This window comes from Varanus komodoensis, unplaced genomic scaffold (genome assembly GCF_004798865.1).
Source record: "Varanus komodoensis strain SLA01 unplaced genomic scaffold, ASM479886v1 scaffold4, whole genome shotgun sequence".
NCBI lineage: Eukaryota > Metazoa > Chordata > Lepidosauria > Squamata > Varanidae > Varanus > Varanus komodoensis.
This window is the reverse complement of record NW_025335941.1, coordinates 50,243,691-50,262,555: the sequence shown is the minus strand read 5'-3', so window position 1 is coordinate 50,262,555 and position 18,865 is coordinate 50,243,691. Positions and strand designations below refer to the sequence as shown.

The window sequence follows — 18,865 nt, the reverse complement described above, 5'->3', positions numbered from 1 at the left end:
CATTTTTTTCTATCAGTCAGAGCAATCTTTCTTGGTTTCTCAGATACTTGATATCGTCAGTGTTACCAGGACACAATCAGAAAAGACTCAGTTATTTCTAGATCAGGATTCTTCTATTCTGCGCCATAACATTGTACACAGTAATTAGTTTATTCATATCTCAGTTTAGACCAACCTGAAACCTTTTTATTTAAGCTGCAGAATGTGGGAAGAAAACAATGTACATGAATCAGAAATGTCTCACCTCTATAGGATGGTTTGGCTCTTTCATCTAACACTCTACCACCCACGACTAATGTAAATATTTTTCTTAAAGTCACACCAAGAAGGCTGCAGCTGAGGTTCCTATTTGGGCTGATGTTGACTTTAACATTATTCACTGCCATTACAAGTAAAGTCTGAAATTTTATTTAGTTGTAATTAATTGGTTGTGGTTCCTCTGCTGTCACTATTATGTAACATCTAAAGCTACCCGAGACAGGATAATTAACTGATAATCACATTGTTTATATTTTAGAAATGTAAACCTAAGGAATGCTATTTGAATATGTGTATTAATTATAGACATAGTTATGTATAACAGTGGGTGATTTGCCTTTTCCAAAACAAGGTTTTTTTTTACTCAGAGTGGTTCACAATAGCATCATGACTAGATCTGATTAAAATGCATTTAATTTTTACATAAATGTGCTAAGGTAGACAAGTACACAACCATACATTTATACTGTTTTGTTAGGCTTGCCTCCTTCTGTGTTACTTTGATACTATTATAGTTGATTCTTCCAAAAGTTGTCAAATGTGTGCTTTTCCACTCCAATCTGAATTGAGATGCTTACTGGCATTAGTTCTTTGCTTGTACCTTAGTCATATGAGATCGTACAATTTCATGGAACACGTGTGGTAGCCGAGCTAAGTCAGACAGCTCATAGGATTGGTCAGTAAACCGAAAGCCTAAGGATTAGAAAAGAAATGTCAGAAAATCTATATATTTTAGGTATTTTTGAACAATTTAAAATATGAAGTTGCCTCCCCTTGCCTTGTCGCACACTCCACCTCCACCTCAGCGTGCGCCAGCCCATGCATACTGCCAGTACCACCTTTCTGGCCTGCACCCAGCACCCGCAGCTTTCAACTGGCCCCCTGGGTGGAAAAGTTTGAAGACCTCTGGTCTATACTAAGAATTCATGATACACAGATGTTGTTAATGAACCACCAGCTTGCTGAGATACCTTATATAGGCTACTATCAGAGCTATACCTAAAGAAAGCTTATATGTGAAGGCAATCTGAATCCTTCAGCCTGTATAAATTACATGTACTGTTCATATTCCTTAATTAATCTGCTACATTTTGAGAAAGACAGATCATGCCTGGCCCCCAACCATATCCCAGCCACTGGAAATCTCATTTTTCCTCCCTTTTTACTTCAAAGATTATTGGGCATTGCCTAATACTTTCAAGTCTGTCTTCATAGACATAAGGACTAGAAGCTTGTTCTTTAAAAAGAAAGGGCAGGGAAGGAGAAGAGAATAAGCTGACTGGACTTGTTCCCAGTGCTGGACTTACAGATGCTCTTTTTCTGCATTTGCAGAATACTCATAGCACTATGTGAGAGAGTGGACAGGGCCATGTGGATACTAAGAGCAGATATTACAATAATTTTTAGTTCAGTTGGCGGACACAGATGATTCAACACTTCGGAAATTTAGATTTTTAAAATAGTGATATTCTAAGAATAAAGGACAATTTGCCGCCCCGAGACTTTGGCAAAGGGCGGCATAGAAATGTTGTAGTAGTAGTAGTAGTAGTAGTAGTAGTAGTAGTAGTAATAATAATAATAATAATAATAATAATAATAATTTGCATATTACAGAATCACCTCTGAAATTGAATTAGTTTCTGTAATTTGTATTGTTGACCTGAGAACATTTTAAGAAATGAAATGTCTTTCCAGAAAAAAAGAATGTGACTGATGTCCAAGTTATGCATTATATTGTCACTGTGGTAACTACTGTAGACTCAAGCCGCATGATTATGTGGTTAAGCATACAATCACATGGATGTTTAGACAGAAAAAAGTTCTACAAATCCTAGCATGTCCCAATCCATGACTCTTTTCTATCACACTGTACAGAACTGCACCTTAAACTTACCCAGAGAATTCAAACTAATTTTAGTTATGACACCCATCAGCCAGTCAGCAGAGCCAAAGACCAGGGTGAGGGGAGTTGTAGTTTAATAAAGGCCAAACAGCCACAGATTCCACATCCCAGGTTTTAAGAGACGAGGTCATTTGTTATCAGTTGCTACATGCCCATACATTCCTGTAATTGCATAGAAAGCCAGTGTGGTGTAATAAAGAGGGCAGGTCTAGGACTCTAGCGATCTTGGTTCTAGTCCCTGCTGAGCCATGAAGCCAACTGGGTGACATCGGGCCAATCACACTCTCAACCCAACCTACCTCATGGGATTTTGTTGCAGGAATAAGATGGAAAACAGGAAGAGAAAAATTATTTAAGCCACTCTGAGTCCTTTTCTCTAAAAAGTGGGATATAAATCTAATACTAAAATGACAGCAGCTATTCTCCCACCATTGTGTGTCAACTGGGCTTCACATGCAGCATACAGAGAATCTGTTCACTCTTTCCAAGTGTGATTGCCATGTAATCCAAAGTTAATGTAGTGCTTATATTCTAAGAAAATTACACAAATTTGCCAACAATAGTCAGGATTTTTACCTTGGTAGCTATCAGATAACTTGCTTGTTCCAATTTCTTTCCATTGTTTGACATACCTAGACATAACAATGTAATTGAGTAAACTGAACATTTAAAAGCTCAACCATGATTTATTTTTGGCTCAGTTATTTGAAATATATATAACATTAGGATGTTGCACTATGCTGCTATTAATAAGGTGGAGGACTTAAAACTGGGAGAGCCTTTTGAACAATAAATAAATTTAGAGAGATAAAAGATCAAACGTAAAAGTATTACTCTTCATAGTTGAGTGCATTTGTCCATTTCAACATTTCATCCACTTCCCATTCCATCACTTTATCTATTCCTTCATTCTCCAAAGTGCTGATTAAACCTTCTGTTGCTCTTTGAATTAAGACTGTTGCAGCTGGATCCGCAGTTTGCACTTGAAGGCTTTTTCCAAAGTACCTAGGAAAAGGGAAATGTGCATTTCATTTTTGTTACTACATTTTCTCTATAGGTGGCAGCATAGCCTTAGTTTCTTTGCAGCCAAGGTTTAAAAATGCAAGCACAAACAAATCATGAACACACTCATACCTTTCAAAAGTCCTGAAGATAATCCTGCCCCTACTTAAACCCATTAGACCCAAAGTCTTCAGAAGACTTTGCATTCTGTGTGAAATGCTACAGAGTCCCATCCGGCAGCAACTGGTCTTCTCAGATGCCCGACTTCTGAAATGACCTCTCCTTTGAGATACATTGGGCACCCACAATCTTGGCTTTTCAGTGATAACCAAAAAATTACTTGTTTATTCTGGTTTTTCCCCAGCCATTAACTTATCAAAACATTATGCTTTTAATGATGCACTCTTTTGCAATATGTTGTAGACCAGGGGTCTCAAACTCACGGCCTGCAGGCCAATTGCTGGGACGGGCGGGGCACGGGGGAGGGGCCCTGCGGCCTTCAAAGCGCCGGCGGTGGTGGCATACTTGATGCGGCCCAGCCTCACCCAGACTCTACTTCCAGCGGCCCCCAGGTAAGTTGAGTTTGAGACCCCTGTTGTAGACTGCTTCAGTACCTTTAAAATAGGAAGTAGTATGTTGTTAGTCGCGAAGTCGTATCCGACCCGTTGCGACCCCATGGACAACATTCCTCCAGGCCTTCCTGTCCTCCACCATCCCCTGGAGTCCACTTATGCTCACGAGGAAGTGGTATATAAATGCTCTAAAATAAGTGTGGTGAATGTTTTTGTTTTATTATATGACCAATATTTATGGCCATTAATCCATTATATAACAGATCCCCATCATCTATGTTTTTGATGTGTACTTCTCTTATAATTTGTTTTCCTTATTTATAGGAAGATGCACTTTTATGTAAACAGCCTTGGGTTCACTTTATGAATTTAAAAAAATATTTCAAATAAACATGCATTATTTAAACTAAGTAATTACTGAAACAAATGTCAAAATGTGAGACTACCTGCAAAACTTGTCACATTTACAGTCTGCCAAAAAAATGTATATACATGCAGCCATCTCAATCGACGCTTTGAGAACTTCAGCTAATGGCCACCACTTTGAGCACCCCTTGTAATTGTAGAGGCCAAAGGTAACTTCTATTAATCTCATGATGTCTCAATAAATTTAGTGTTAAAATATTTATACAAGTTTTTCTTTTCCTGAAGTGTGTATACATTGTTTTGGTGGTCTCTGTATTTAACATTTTTTTATCCAACCCTTTACAGTGTGTCAGGGCAGTGACATAGATAAATAAGACACGGCATCACAATAATATATAAAATCAACATTAAAAACAATAGTAACTTTTAAAATGCTGGGAAAGTAAAAAGGTTTTGGCCTAGTGCCGAAATGAAAAAAGTGCTGGTGCCATGCACACCTCTCTGGGGAACCCATTCCATAGCCAGGGCGCCACTGCACAGAAGATCCTTCTCCGGGCAGCCACTCTTCTGATCTTCAAAGAGGGCTCCTGATATATATGGAAGGAGGTACTCCTTCAGACACTTCACATTGCTTCCTGACCACAGCCAGGCAGCAAAACAGGAGATTTACTAAGCATCTGCTAGGCTATGCAATTTGGATAATAAATGTCTGGTGGGATCTCGTATAGGTACATACAGCCAATTTAAAAGTGACAGAACATTTACCTGTGGTTTCTAGGTGACCAAAGAAATGTACCTTCTAAAGAATGCTTCCAAGTCCTAAATAATAGGTTCCTATTACTGCAACTTGAATGAATGAATGAATGAATGGTAATGCCTATGCCCATTACTATGTATTAGATTTTTATCCTGCTTTTGTACAGTGAATTCAAAGTGGCTTACATTGTTCTGCTGCACTTAGTGTTATCCCCACAACAACAACAACCCTGTAAGGTCATTTGAGCTAAGCGTCTGTGACTGGTCCAGTTGGCACCATGGTCGAACAGGAACTAGAATCCAGGTTGCATAAATCCCCGTCCTACATTCTTAACCACTACACCACACTGGCTCTCAGGCTATTTAGATTGAAAAATATCCAAAAGGTTATAATACGGTAGCATGCTTGACTTTATATCTGCTTATTTTTTACACTCTAAGCAGATATAATGAAAACAGGTCAGTGTTTTTATGTATAGAACTTAAAACTGCAGGAGCTCACATTTTTTTTAGCCATTCTATTTTTCTCCTTTTTCTTCGTTTTATCATTTCTTGTTTCTTTAGCATGCTCAAGCACTCAAATTCCTTCACTCTGAGGTTGTCTTCAGCAGTTATAGGGTCCAGGGCTTTCCAGAACTGAAATATATTATTAGAACATCTCACCAATAGTTTCATTTCATTAGAATTTGTTTGTGCCTTGTCAATGCTAACCTCTTTTCTTTTCAGAAGATAAAAACATTTAGATAAAAACAGGCTAAATTGTTAAACTTTTTGTAAATTCTTGTTTCTATAGATATAGAACCATAATGCCATAATTCAATTTTGTAGACAGTGAAAATGGAGAAGAATTTGGCTAATGAAAACAGCTTGTCCTTTCTTACCCTGGGGGACAGAAGTCTCCAGCCATTATTCTCTATGCGTTTATACCAGTCACTAGGATCCTCACAGCTCTTTTTCTGGAGTTTTCGTGTTTGCCTTGTTGTGATTGCAAGTTTTGTATAATCTTTGGGACTATATGCACACACATCCACAATAGGCCTGTGAGTAAATATTTTGTAATATATGCTTGGAGGAAACTTTATCTGCAGAGAAAAAATTAAAATGGGAGAATTGAGAAATCTGTTATTTTAATGTGTTTAAAGTGGTGTTTTAATACATTGTTATTGTATTTAGTTCACAGTAGAACAATTCTCTTCTAAAACAGACTGAAAGCAAGCAAGATTATACTTTAAAAATACATTAGAGAAGTCAACATTTTTCATATTTTACAGAGAACTGAGATTAATTCGAAGTGAGAATGAGCCAATTCAACTGAATAGAGAAATAATACATACTACTGTTCTTCATGGGTTTTATCATTTCAGGCTAGGAATTGCTTGGTTAAGAGTGCAATATTATGCATATTTACACAGAAAAAGAGTCCTGCAACTCCCAGCATTGCTCAGCCAGCATCCTTGAGTTTTCCTAGACATTGACATGGGCAAATGTCCCTAATTTCAAGATGAAGAGCAAGCTAAATTCAGGTAACTATAAAGCAGTCAGTCTGACATTAATACCATGTAAACAGATGATGGTCAGTCTGTGAATATGTAGAATATATTACATTTCATGATGGATTTTTCAAGAATAAGTCACATCAGATAAAAATCTTTTTTTTTTTTTTTTTGGGCAGAGTTCCAAATTTAGTAGATATAAGAATTCTGTAGCCATACTATAGCTTAATTTCAGCAAAGCATTTCACAAGGTTTCATCAGAGCCTTTTCTATTGTGGTCACATCCCTCTATAGAAAACTCTCACTAGGGATCCACCCAGCCCCATCATTGTGGGCTTTTAGGAAGGTCCTGAAACATACTGCTTTCCTCTGGCCTTCCACTGATTATATTTCATTGGGCTGGATTGTAGCCTCAGCTGTGTTATTTAGTTACTACTTTTATATCCACCTTTCTCTATTTTAAATTCAAAGTGGCATACATAATTCTGCTCTCAATCTTATCCCTACAACAACAACCCTGTGAGGTAGGTTGGGTTGCAAGTCTGACTGGCCCAAGGTCACCCAGTTGCCTGCATAGCTGAACAGGGACTAGAACTCAGATTGCCCAAGTCCTAAACATGTGTTCTTAACCACTGTATCACACTGGTTCTATCTACTATATGTGGTAGGTTTTGTTTAGTTTTTATGCTTGTTTTTAGGATTTTTCCTACTTTGTATATCAGTTTTTAGTATGTGGGTTTTATTTTATGTTATCTTGGGAAGACTGACCTGAAAGACACCAAGAATTACTGAAAATAAATGATAGTTTGTTGGCAACATGGTAAACTGTGGGTTGGACAATACTGCAATTAGGTAGATTCAGAGATGGTTGAGCAAACTCTATTTAATGAGTGCCAATTAATGACTAGGCATTCACATCAGAAGGACATCTCAAGTGAACTTCCACAGGACTCTCTAAGACCTTGAATGTTCAACATTTGTTATAAATCTCTTCGATTAGGGTGTAAAGGGGGTGTTTCTCAAATCTGTGGAAGACATAATACCAGGAGGGAAAGGATCAGGAGATTGAAGAGGATCTAGCTGGAACTCTGGGCTAAATCTGAGTTGAAATTCAACAGAGATAAAGGAAGGTTTGCATTTAGAGATCAAAGCTAAAAGTATTGGATGAAGATGATCTTGCTTGGCATCAGACTTGTGAAAAGCAGCTAATTGTCTTAATGGTCCACAGGCTGAATATGAGAAAGCTAAGTGATAAAGCCGTTAAGAAAACTAATGCAGTCTTGCTCTATGTTAACAGTATGGCATCCAGATTAAAGAAAGTAATAGTTCTGCTCTATTCTGAATTAGTCAGGCTTCATTTGGTGTCCAGTTCTTGCCATTTCAGACACTGAGAAGCTGAAGCACATCTATGGAAGAGTGAACAGGAAGGTGGGATGTCTGGAAACCAGGTCCCATGAGGAATGATTGAAAGAGCTGGGCATGATTAGCTTGAAGAGAGCATGTGGTGCTCCTGAAAGCATGACTAGAACCAAAGGGTGGACGCTGCAGGGAAGCAGATTTCAGCTTAACATTAAGGGAAATTTCTTAACAATGGCAACCATTCAGTAGTGTAAAAGAAGTGGTGGATCCCAAGGTTGTGGATGGAGAATCCGTGGTAGGAACCATATGCATACCTTAGTCAAGTTTCAAAACCATGGTTGGCTCTGGTCCCATATGCAGCGGGAATATGCACCTTAATGGGTTTTCAGTGAGATAATGCAGAGACCTGTGATAAAAGGCCATGTAACATGCTGACTAAGAATATGACTTTTGAACCAGAAATTCCCTCCTTTACCTCTCACCTCACTCGCTAACTTGCTAGGTAATTTTAGCAAGCCATTATTTCTAAGTCTCAGTCCCTCTCCCCAGATATACAGAGATGAAAATACTGTTACTTAAAGTATTGGTTCAATGTGTACTTAAGTGTTATGAGTATTCAAATGTATAATTGATTTATAAATGGTTATGTTCTCTCCCAAAACCAACTCATCCTAATAAACATAATTTTCAAGCCCACTGTGAACAGAGCTCAAAATATGCAGAACAAAATACATAATGTGTTTGTTATACATTACATTCACATTATACTTACCCCACCTAACCTAAATTTCATATGAACCCCTGCTGCAGCATCTAAAAATTCTGCCTGCAAACAAGGGAAAAGAATTAGAATGCTTTCTGTTGATGTTAGCCTGCTATCTATCCAAGTTGCGCACTATTGCTTAAAACTTGCCTCAATATCTTTTCAATCATTATTGTTTTACAATGTATTGTTCTAATCAATTAACACTGTAATTTCTTCAAAACCAGACTGAGTACAGTATTTAGAAGTTTACCAAGTAGGGTAGCTTACAGTGAGCATGGCATACCTTTACCTAGAAAACAGCACTGACTGCCAATACATTACCAGGCCAGGTTCAATGACTTTTAAGGCACTATACTACTTGGAACTAAACTACCTGAAAGAGTGCCTTTTCCTGTATGCACCTGCTATTCAGCGATGTGTACAGATCAGGGCCTCTTGGTAGTTTCATTATCTGCCCAGGTAAATCTGATAGCATCCAGTCAGAGGAACTGTTATGTTGTGGCACCCTGTCTTTGTAATTCTCTTGCCCATAAGGGAGAGGCGTGATCTTTGACTGTGTTCCCCAGAATCATCTTTTTATCCAGGCACTTTTTAATCTACGTATTTTATGTCAATTGCTTTAAAGAATTTGATACACTGCCCTGCGATTTAATGAATGACAAAATTTATATAATAATGCATAACTTTTAAAAACTGACTAGCAAGAAACACAAGACTAGAGAATGCACAGATAAACACATTTTAGATATTTATTTGCAAAGGTTACATTCTACATTATAATTCTGTAAAGCCAATGGGTGTTAAATATACAGTTCATATAATTTACTTAATTAATCCTGCCATTATCTTGAATGAATAGTGGTGAAATAATTAAATTAATATCATTATATCTTTAGGAGTACCATTAAATATCCTCATCAGTTTAACCCTTACCTCTCTAGGATCAATGTACTTCATCAAATGAGAGGGCTCCCCACACAGCTTGAAGCCTATTAGTTCTTTATAGTAGTCAAACACACCAATATCCTAGACAAGGATGATAATAAAATTAAGTTATAAATATTATGACTGCTAAATGTTGGTCACATAATGCATACATTCCTACTTCTAATTCAGATTGAGTGCACAATTTCATGGTCTCCCAACTCTGCCTAGGGAGACCTAGGATAATCACGATCTTAAGTTCTATGACCTTGGAGCTGTGACTTCAAACACAGAACCAGGATGGAAAGAGCTGTATCTCTGAGGTCAGAATTCCCCTTGGAGAAAGGTAAGGGGCATGCCAGGGCAATGGGGAAGGGGACATGTGAAGATTGACTGCTTGCACCGTATCTTCCTCTTTCCCTCCCAATCCATGGTACTTCATTTAGATAGCTAAAGATGGCCACCTAGATTGCATGGAGGGTGCAAGTTATGCTGCTGTGGAAATTACCACCATGCCTTGCACAATGCATTGGAAGTACATAAACCTCCACATTCTGAGGCTTAAATGCATCAGAAGTGGATGGGATATGATCACGCCCTAAAGGACATGTGGGAACATAGAAAACAACTACTTGGGTTTGGTGGAAAGCCTAATTTTCCCATCTTCCAACCTTCTTCTTTAGTTGCCAAATGTTTACATTTTAATTTCTAGCCCATCTTTCTTCCCACAATTTCAAGGTGGTGCTTTCTTCTTCTACCCTTTATCCTTGCAACAACTTTTATGAGTTACTATTAAGTTGATAGTACCAGTGTGGCAGCATTGGACTGGGACCACACTCATCAATGAAACTTACTAGGTGACTTTGGGCCAGTTACAGACTTTCAAGCTTAAAATACCACACAGGGTTGTTGTGAAGATAAAATTAAGCAGAGAACCTTATAAGCCATCTTGGTGTCCTTGCAATAGGCCAATGGTGGGGCTTAAATATAAATGTAATTTAATGACTGGCCAATAGGTTTTATGTATTCATATGCTAATCAATGTTATAAAACTATTTCATTAGTGGAGCATTTTCTATACACACTTAGGAGTGGTGGAAAATTTTCTAGCCCAGATGTGTCCACTGTTAGTGAAAGTCTAAGGAGCTAGATAGTTCAACACAGGTATTTTCAAACTTCCATTCTGAGAAGCCCTTTCCATATAGGCTTGCCTCCTGAAGAACACTTTGAAAGGTTTACACATTACATTGAAAACGATTTTAGGGAAGGTTCAAGGATGCATGGTCAGTTCGCACAGTGGGATAACTAGAACTCTCCGGTATCCCCCTCTTAACAGAGACTTTGAAACATGTCCAGTGCTTTGCCTGGCATTGCACATTGCAACAGAAGATGTTTGAGGGGAAGCTCCACTGGCAACTGGTGTCCTCATTTGAAGTGAAAGAAGATGGTGTTGTACCTTTTTGGCAACTTTCCACACAAACAAACTGAGAGCATTGCGGTTTCTGTTTCTAGTTGTTTCAACGGCATCTATACTAGGTCCTGAATTACCTAATTTAGGATTTTATTCCAGGGTCACCTCCTCTCTGGTCATCTCCATGACCATATGTTCTCTGTCACACTTTTTTAAGCTATTAAAAAATTTAACCTCTTTGTACATGACTGGAACATGTGTTTAGCCAGTGAATGTGGGGGCAACTGAAATTACTGATGAATACAATACTTTGTCTGGAAGCCTCCCTGATTTATCATCCCAAAGTAATCTTGAGCATTCTAGTCTGGAAGACAATAGCACACTCATAGTACTAAATTAGTTTCTGAGCCCAGTACAGTGCTACTGGGGAACAACCTGCCTCTTTTAGGTTTTCTAATCAGATGGACATGATGTACTCTTTGATGAACAGTACAACAAATTCTCCAGTCTGCCATTTCCTGACCCTTCTATAGAATTTATATCCAAGGATAATTGTATTCCACTAGTTCTCTCCATTACAGCAGGACCCCACTCTAGCCACATGCCTCAGGACTGCTGCCATTTTAATTCACTCTAGCGTTCAGAAGCCAGATACCACCATTTCTTCTTCCCATGCTGCATTGTTATGCCAGGAAGGTGAACGCAATAAAGCAGTGGTGTCAGAAGTATGAATGCAGCTGCTGCCTTTATCACCCCATGCCTGCATTACTCTATCCTCTAATGCAGGGGTCTCAAACTCGCGGCCCACGGGCCAATTGCAGCCCATGGGACGATATTTTGTGGCCCCCACTTGATATCAAAGTTTAGTGATAGTGCGGCCCGCGCGTTTCTCACACGTGCCTGCGTGAGTTGTTACCCTGGGCACAATGTTCCCTCTAAGCTGCGCGCCGGGCCGGGCATGGGGGAGGGGACCTGCGGCCTTCAAAGCGCCAGTGGCACCCGGGCCGGCCTCCGGGAGCGACGCGGGATGAGCAGCCCACCACCACCACGATGAATACTTGATACAGCCCAGCCTCACCCAGACTCTACTTCCAGCGGCCCCCAGCTAAGTTGAGTTTGAGACCCCTGCTCGAATGTTTCTTTCCTGGTATGCTGCAAAGTAATGCAGGGACCCATGCCTGGATAGGTGCAACAGGGTTCTTACCCAGAATTCCTCACAATCTACACTGCTCTGTACTATTACTGGCCTTCTCATTGAAGAATCCTCTATAAGCTTCCAAGCCCCACAAAATTCTCAGGAGCATAGTCTGAAACCCATTGGTAAAAATATTGCAGTTCTTTAATTCCAGGCTGCAGATATTCAGGTATAATAAAATCATAATTATTGCAAATATTAACTGTAGCAGTAACAATTGCCCGGTTGCAGCAAGTTGCAGCAGATTCCTTGTGAGATTTCAATTTGTGGGGAAAGGATAAAGTACAGTGCTTTGAACTGTTATTGTAATTCTAGAAAAGCTCTTTGAATTAAGAAAAAAAATCTAAAGGGAAGACTGAAATTTCAGGTGTTTTCAGAAGTTGAAATTCTGGCTTACCAGCCATCTTCTCCAGGCTTTCTGGATGATGTATGCTGCTTTCATCCTCTTCTTCTCTTGTTTCTCATTGCAATAGAATTCCAGGAGAGCATCTACTCTATGAGAATGTCTTCCATATTTCCTTAAAACAATATGTTTCAAAGATGGTATTTCCAGCAATTACCAAGTAATTATTTTAACAATCTTTTTGCTCATTTACAAAATTATACAAGATTGATTACCATGTGTATCATCTGTGATAGGGGTTGGTGGGGAGAACATTAGGGATAACATTCTCCCACCACAAAAATAGAGTGTAAATGGAAAAGTTAAGGCGAAATGGTCTACTGCATTCTCATCACCTGCCACCACAGGGTTTTTATTTGTTTTCTCCTCCCCCACAAATGGATAAATTTAAATTATGAAATATTTTCTTTTCGAATAGAAAGTAAAATGTTTAAGAGAAGATCATATATTTCTAACTGGTCAGTAACACCATCCTCCTTCCTTGCAATGATTTCTTAAAACTCTGTAATGCAAGCATAAAGCAGAACAGTAGCCTGCTTCATAAGCTGTATGGATGGAATTGATACTGCTAGCATAGACAAATGGAAATAAAATGTCAACTGTTCAAATCGCTTGCAATTGCTTTCATGTTCAGTTAACATTCTAAATAAGTAAGAGACTCTTCCCCAGCTAAATAACTGTTCAATAGCTTTAACTTTAGATGAGATTTCCCTAAACAACTATTTTTCACAAACTGGAATAGATGCTACACACTAATCCTCCTCTGCATCCAGCTTTTCCTACTTTTTGTGATGTCTATGATGGTTCAGATATTTCAGTAACTACTTGCTAGAGCTCCTGTTGGACAGGCCTAAAATAGGAACCTAAAACATATTATGCATAACTTGGTCTGCTCAAAAAATTATTGTGTTTGGTTTATTAACTTTAAAATTTTTAAATTTTATTTTATTCACACAGTAATTACACATTTACTGATTTTACTCTTAAATGTACTGAATTTTAATAATAATTTTATCAGATTACAAACTACAGGGCTTTTTTTGTCATAGAACGCACCGGAACAGTGTTCCGGCACCTTTTTTTGATGGATTTTTCCAAGGGATTTTGAATCGCCCTATCGGGTGTAGCAAGTCGGCAGCAAAAATCATTAAAATAGTGCATGCGGGCTGCTTGTGTGTCCGCGCTGATTGTGAGGGCACTGCCTGGCTTGGGACACTGCTCAGCTTGGGATTGGTCGTGTGGTCGCGCGCTGAGTGCTTACTGCCAGTGGTGACCATTATGTTTATGTGTGTGTAGAGTGACTGGCTACGTGCAAAAGGTAAATAAGTTATTTATTTCAAAAAAAGTTGGTGAATTGAAAATCTTTTTTAGTGTAAAAGTGTGACCCCAAGACGTGAGTTCCGGCACTTTTTTTTTTTTTAACAAAAAAAGCACTGCAAAACTATATATAAGTTTTTTGTTCCAACAGTAAAATAGTGGCTTTACATCTGCAATAAATATGTGCTGTACGTCCTTCACAGAAAAACACTGAAAAATGGGGTTTCCATTGTTTCAAAATTTCCAGAAATGTATTTAATTAATTAAAAGCTTTTATATTTCATCCTTCACTAGAAGTCTCAGGATGGTATCTCTTTTTAGTAATACCTGTGGTTATAATTTTGCATTTCATAGCCTAAATGAGGTGCAGATTCATAAAAGCAATAAAGGCTAACCTTTATATATTTTGTGTAGAAAACCAAGTAACTGAGATGCCCAGGCATAAGAGACAGCATACAAAAGTTTTAAATATATATACACATACATACTTGGAGAAAAGCTAACAGAAAATGCCCCTTAGCATGAGGGATGCACACTTTGAATACATCGTAAGAAGGCAAAAATCAATGTAGAAGACAATCATTTTAGGGAAAGTTGAAAGCAGAAGATGAAAGGGAAGACCAGCTATGAGATAGAGTGAATCCATAAATGAAGCCACAACCTTGAACCTGGAAGAGCTCAATGGAACTGTCATGGACAGGCCTTTTTGGAGGGCTTTCCATAAGTCAAAGATGACTTGACAGCACATAACAGTGTGAGGGAGATTTATTGAAAGGCATTTGTCTCAGGTATCCCTGATGATCAAATTTACTATCCTGAATGAGCTTCAGCTAATAAATTCTTGTGGCTTCACTCAACAACATTTGTAAAACACTTTCTAGAGTGTTTTACAAATGATATTCAGGTTACAATCTTATGGAGATGAATTTAAGCACCCAAACTGGAGGTGCACACCCATCCAGTGAAGAACAAGAGGAGTTGTGGAGGCAATATTTCCCTCCCCTGTCCTCCCACTCCACATTTTCATTATGTAGTCATGTTTACCTAACTAGCAATGGCATCAGAAGGGGGGTGGAATGAATCTGGAGAAGTCCCAGGATACTTGGCATCCTGACCTTCCCAGTCTCCTTATCTCTGCCCCCCAAACTCCCCCTCCTACCCATCTGAGGTTGCTTTTTTGACCTTGGAGAGCAGCCAGTACTGTTCTGTGTTGGCTGCAAGGGGACAAGGTAAGTGAGGTCAGAGTTCTGAGCGCTTGATCTTAGGTCTCGAAGCTAGTGCAGTCTCTTACCTCATATCTCAGAATCTGAAACATCCTGTGGCCCTTCAGTCAATGTCTACAGGCCACAAGATTATTCCTTCCATCCTCTTGCACTTGTATGTCAAATAAAAGGCCCACACTTACCAAAACATTCACTGAACATAAGAATTGCTTTCTTCACGTCAACAGCTTTCAGAAGTGATGCACTAAAAGGCTTTCATGTGCTGGGAACCACTGAAATTTTACTCACAAAGTGCCAGGAGTTCAATGGACCTTCTTATACATTAAACACACTTAGCCAGAAAGAAAATCTACTAATCATAGTGGAGTTTATATCTGATTAGAAAAACATAGCCTGTTATCTATAATATATATGCACAAAAATTTCAATAGCAACCTTACCCATGTTTACGTGAGCCTTTCTTGGGTTCAGTTTCCATTGCGACACTGGATTGTCCTGCACAAGGCACCAATAGCATAAATAATGGTTGCTGTTCAGGATCTAGCCAACGACTTGCTGTTAATGTCCTTGTATCTTGCTGTTTTATTAAAACTAAGTTCTATACAATGAATGGAGAATAAAGCTGGGAAAACAGTGGTTGCTTTCTATTCAGTACTTCAAGTATATGTACATTGAAGGTCACCAGCATAATAAAACAGGAATTTAAAAATGAATGATGTTGTAATGAACAGCTTATTCTATGGCATCCTTGAGATTTCAGCAAATCTTCAGTAAGAGTTCTTCAAGCAATGTAGTTTATAAACTGTAACTAATTTATAAGGGGAACAAAAGAATGTACAGTTCAAATGAACCTATGAATAATTTGTCTAGATGAATGATACCCAAAGTGGACAGCAGTGGGGACAGCGAAAAGATCCAAGGGGCAGTGATTGGTTGTTTTACATTTGGAGTAGAGCAATAGACCTAATACAAAGAAAGAGGCATGGGGGCACTAAGGTTGTTGCTCAAGAGGAAAGGAGGGGGAAGCCCCAAAAAGTCTGGGGACCACTGGTCTAGATTCAAATAATGATGATTTGACAGACATGCCTGCTAGATTGTATCCCAAACACTTAACAAGTTACAATCCAGAAAGCAATTAGGTTAAAAATTTTACGTATTAGTCACATCAACACTGGCTCAGCTTGGGGCCACCTATGAAAATGATTGGAAAGTTCAACTGATAAAATGAAGCTGCCAGATGATCACTTGGGGCCAGTCTTTTAGATAATATTATAACTGTATTAAGCAATCTTCATTAGCTGCCAGTTTGTTTCCAGACTCAACTCAAAATTCTATCTTTAAGCTTTACATCCTAGGATAGTTTTTAAAGTGCTGTCCCATATTTACCTGACCAAATACTAAAATCCATTTCCTTGTTGCCATGACTTCAGAAGTTAGAAAAATAGCAAGTCAGCAGGGGTCTCCCGGGCCATCTAGTCTGACCCCCGGCACAAGCTGGCTCCGCTCATATATTGTCCAACATGTGGGTGTCCATTCATTCCTTGAACACCCTCAGTGATGGGGTCTCCCATGGAAGCCCATTCCATATCCTATGAAGTACTGTTTGGTGATGATCTGCATTTTTTAAGCAGCTCTCTGATTATCTAGACAGAAGGCTCCAGTAAAAATGCTTTCTTCTCCCTTTAAATCCCCTCTGAAAACAATGTAAAATTTTAGAATAAAGATGGTGTATTTTTCTAGCATTCCGACAGAAATGGATTTATATTTGGTCTGGAGATGCTTCTTCCGTATTCCCTTCTCAAATTGCTACTTTAATTTGTTTTGGGCTTGGGGTAACATACTGTAAGTCCTTCTCGGCTTTCAAGAAATGCAGGTACATTCACATGCCATGCAAAAAAAAGCCATCAGGTGCGGGGTATTTTAAAGGAGAAAGAAGTAGCGAGCAAAAACCTTCGCCTGTCAAGCAAGAAACTTCTCAAGTTAAGAACTGCACCGTCTACTACATATATAGTAAGCGGAGGGCGTGAATACTCCACACACTTCTCCTGTAAAAAAGCGTGAACGGGAACGCGCAACGCATTCTCCAACCCCTGTGGCCCCTTTCACGACTCTCCCTTCATTCTCCATCGCTACCCCCGACGCGGGCTGGGGTCCAGCCTTCCGCCCTAGAGGCCGCAACTCGGCCCGCAGTTACCTGCCGCTCCGCCACGAGGCGCGTTTTCAGAGCGAGCGATGGTGTGCCGGTTGCCATAGCAACGCGCAGGCCTCGGCCTAGTTTCTGCCGGGCGGGGCGACGGAGGGAGCGACAAGAGGGAAGGGCCGAAAGGGGAAAGCTCGGGGTTAGACGACTGCACGGCCGACTACCAGATACCCTTATAACTTGCGTCTATGCATATTTAAAAGGAGGTAAACCCCATTGCCTTCCATGTGGCGTCCCTTCTCGCCTTTCGACGCGAAGGAGCGCATCCCTCTCAGCTCTGGAAAACTAATGCGAGTGAGTTAAATAGGGGAGGAACTGGAACTGGCAGGGGGGATGTTTTGAGGGAAGCATCTCCCCTCTAAAAAAACAAAAACCCAAAGCAGAAAAGTCCATCCATGGCTTTGAAAAAATGACTCTCTACCCAAACTTATGTACAGATCATATGTAAATATCCTAAATGTTATATGCAATTAGACATAATGCATTAATAAAATTAAATGGCCAACTTGTTTTGATGGATGACAGTGTTGTTCAGGCCAGGGTGCAGGATTCAGATAAGCTTCTCCTGTATCAAGGCAAAGAACATCACAAATTACTGCCTTCCTGTTATTTTAAGCTAGCCTGGTACATTTCAGCAGGTGTAAATGATAGTCCCACAATTGTAGCTAGAAAATTATAGTAGGGTTCTTTCCAATACACCACAGGAGGCATTTTTGCCCATGACTATGCTTTGCATCCTAAGGAGGACACCAAAAATAGGTGGGAAATGAGCCAGTGAGATTTTCAGATAGAATGGTGTGCCGCATTGACTTATCCACCACCACTACAGGTCCCAAAAGTTATAACTTGATAGATCAGCAGATTTAACTTTCTAAACAAGGTCACCCATGAACTGCAACAGTCCAAACTACTGCAAGCACCAGTTTGCAATATTAGCCTGTGTAGAAAACCCTGGAGAAGGAGGCAGGCAGAGATGCTCTTATGAGCCTGTCCTGGATCAGCTCTCTTACATTCAGGGCACTTCCAGAGCAAATTGTTCTCCATGGGAAGGGTTTTATTGTTTGCTATTTTAAAATCGTTATCTCCACATTATCTTTCTCACATCCAAGTCTCTCTCCTAGGTTCGTTGATGTGGGCTCTCCTGAAAGAGCTGGATATAATTTCATTGTTTTTAACCATTCTGAGTTCTTAGGATGGGTTGTGTAAAGAATCATAGGATGTCAATCATCCCATGAGAAAAGCCAGTGTTTCTGTCCCAGCTAACTTCAGCTAAGGCAATTGGAAGGGCTCAGTGACATATCAGTGGCTTGGTTAAAGGAATGACTGCCCTTCTTACTGGATATAACAAGAGCTGGGAATATTTCATGGTGAATCTCAATGAAGACTACCAATTAATTCTGCACCCCTTCCACCCTGCATTCTGAATAGAGTTTTCCCAATTTTGCAGTTTAATCTACTTCTGGTAGAGAAACAATATACAATCTAAAACAATAATCCCTTCAGTTCACCCAGCCCAGTTACCAGGCCTGCTGAAGTCTCCAGTAGCACCTGGAATTTCATTATGCATTTCCCCACATTTTTGAAACTGGGTCTTCATAGCCATTAGCACTAGCAAACCTTGCCCTATTTTAAAAAATAGTGACATTCTCAGGATGCTAGAATGCAAAGTTTCAATTCCTATTGATATTGTTCAATGATAAAATATAAAATTAGATAT

General features: G+C 39.4%; 1 protein-coding gene across 2 annotated transcripts; it reads right to left on the bottom strand.

Moving 5' to 3' along the window:
- Positions 1–177: 177 nt before the first annotated feature.
- CUNH11orf65 (chromosome unknown C11orf65 homolog) lies at positions 178–17,934 on the bottom strand. 2 transcript variants are annotated; one of them, XM_044441444.1, is made up of 10 exons: positions 17,655–17,934; positions 15,389–15,443; positions 12,403–12,523; positions 9,409–9,501; positions 8,482–8,535; positions 5,739–5,939; positions 5,360–5,493; positions 2,996–3,166; positions 2,738–2,793; positions 178–951 (listed from the first exon to the last, which is right to left on the bottom strand). In XM_044441444.1, the coding sequence occupies exons 2-10, from the start codon at positions 15,424–15,426 to the stop codon at positions 842–844; spliced, it is 978 nt and encodes a 325-aa protein (XP_044297379.1). In that variant the 5' UTR covers positions 15,427–15,443; positions 17,655–17,934; the 3' UTR covers positions 178–841. The 2 variants fall into 2 exon arrangements, with proteins under 2 accessions (XP_044297379.1, XP_044297378.1); XM_044441443.1 differs by lacking the exon at positions 17,655–17,934 and having other exon boundaries at positions 15,389–16,449.
- Between the last annotated feature and the right edge of the window lie 931 nt (positions 17,935–18,865).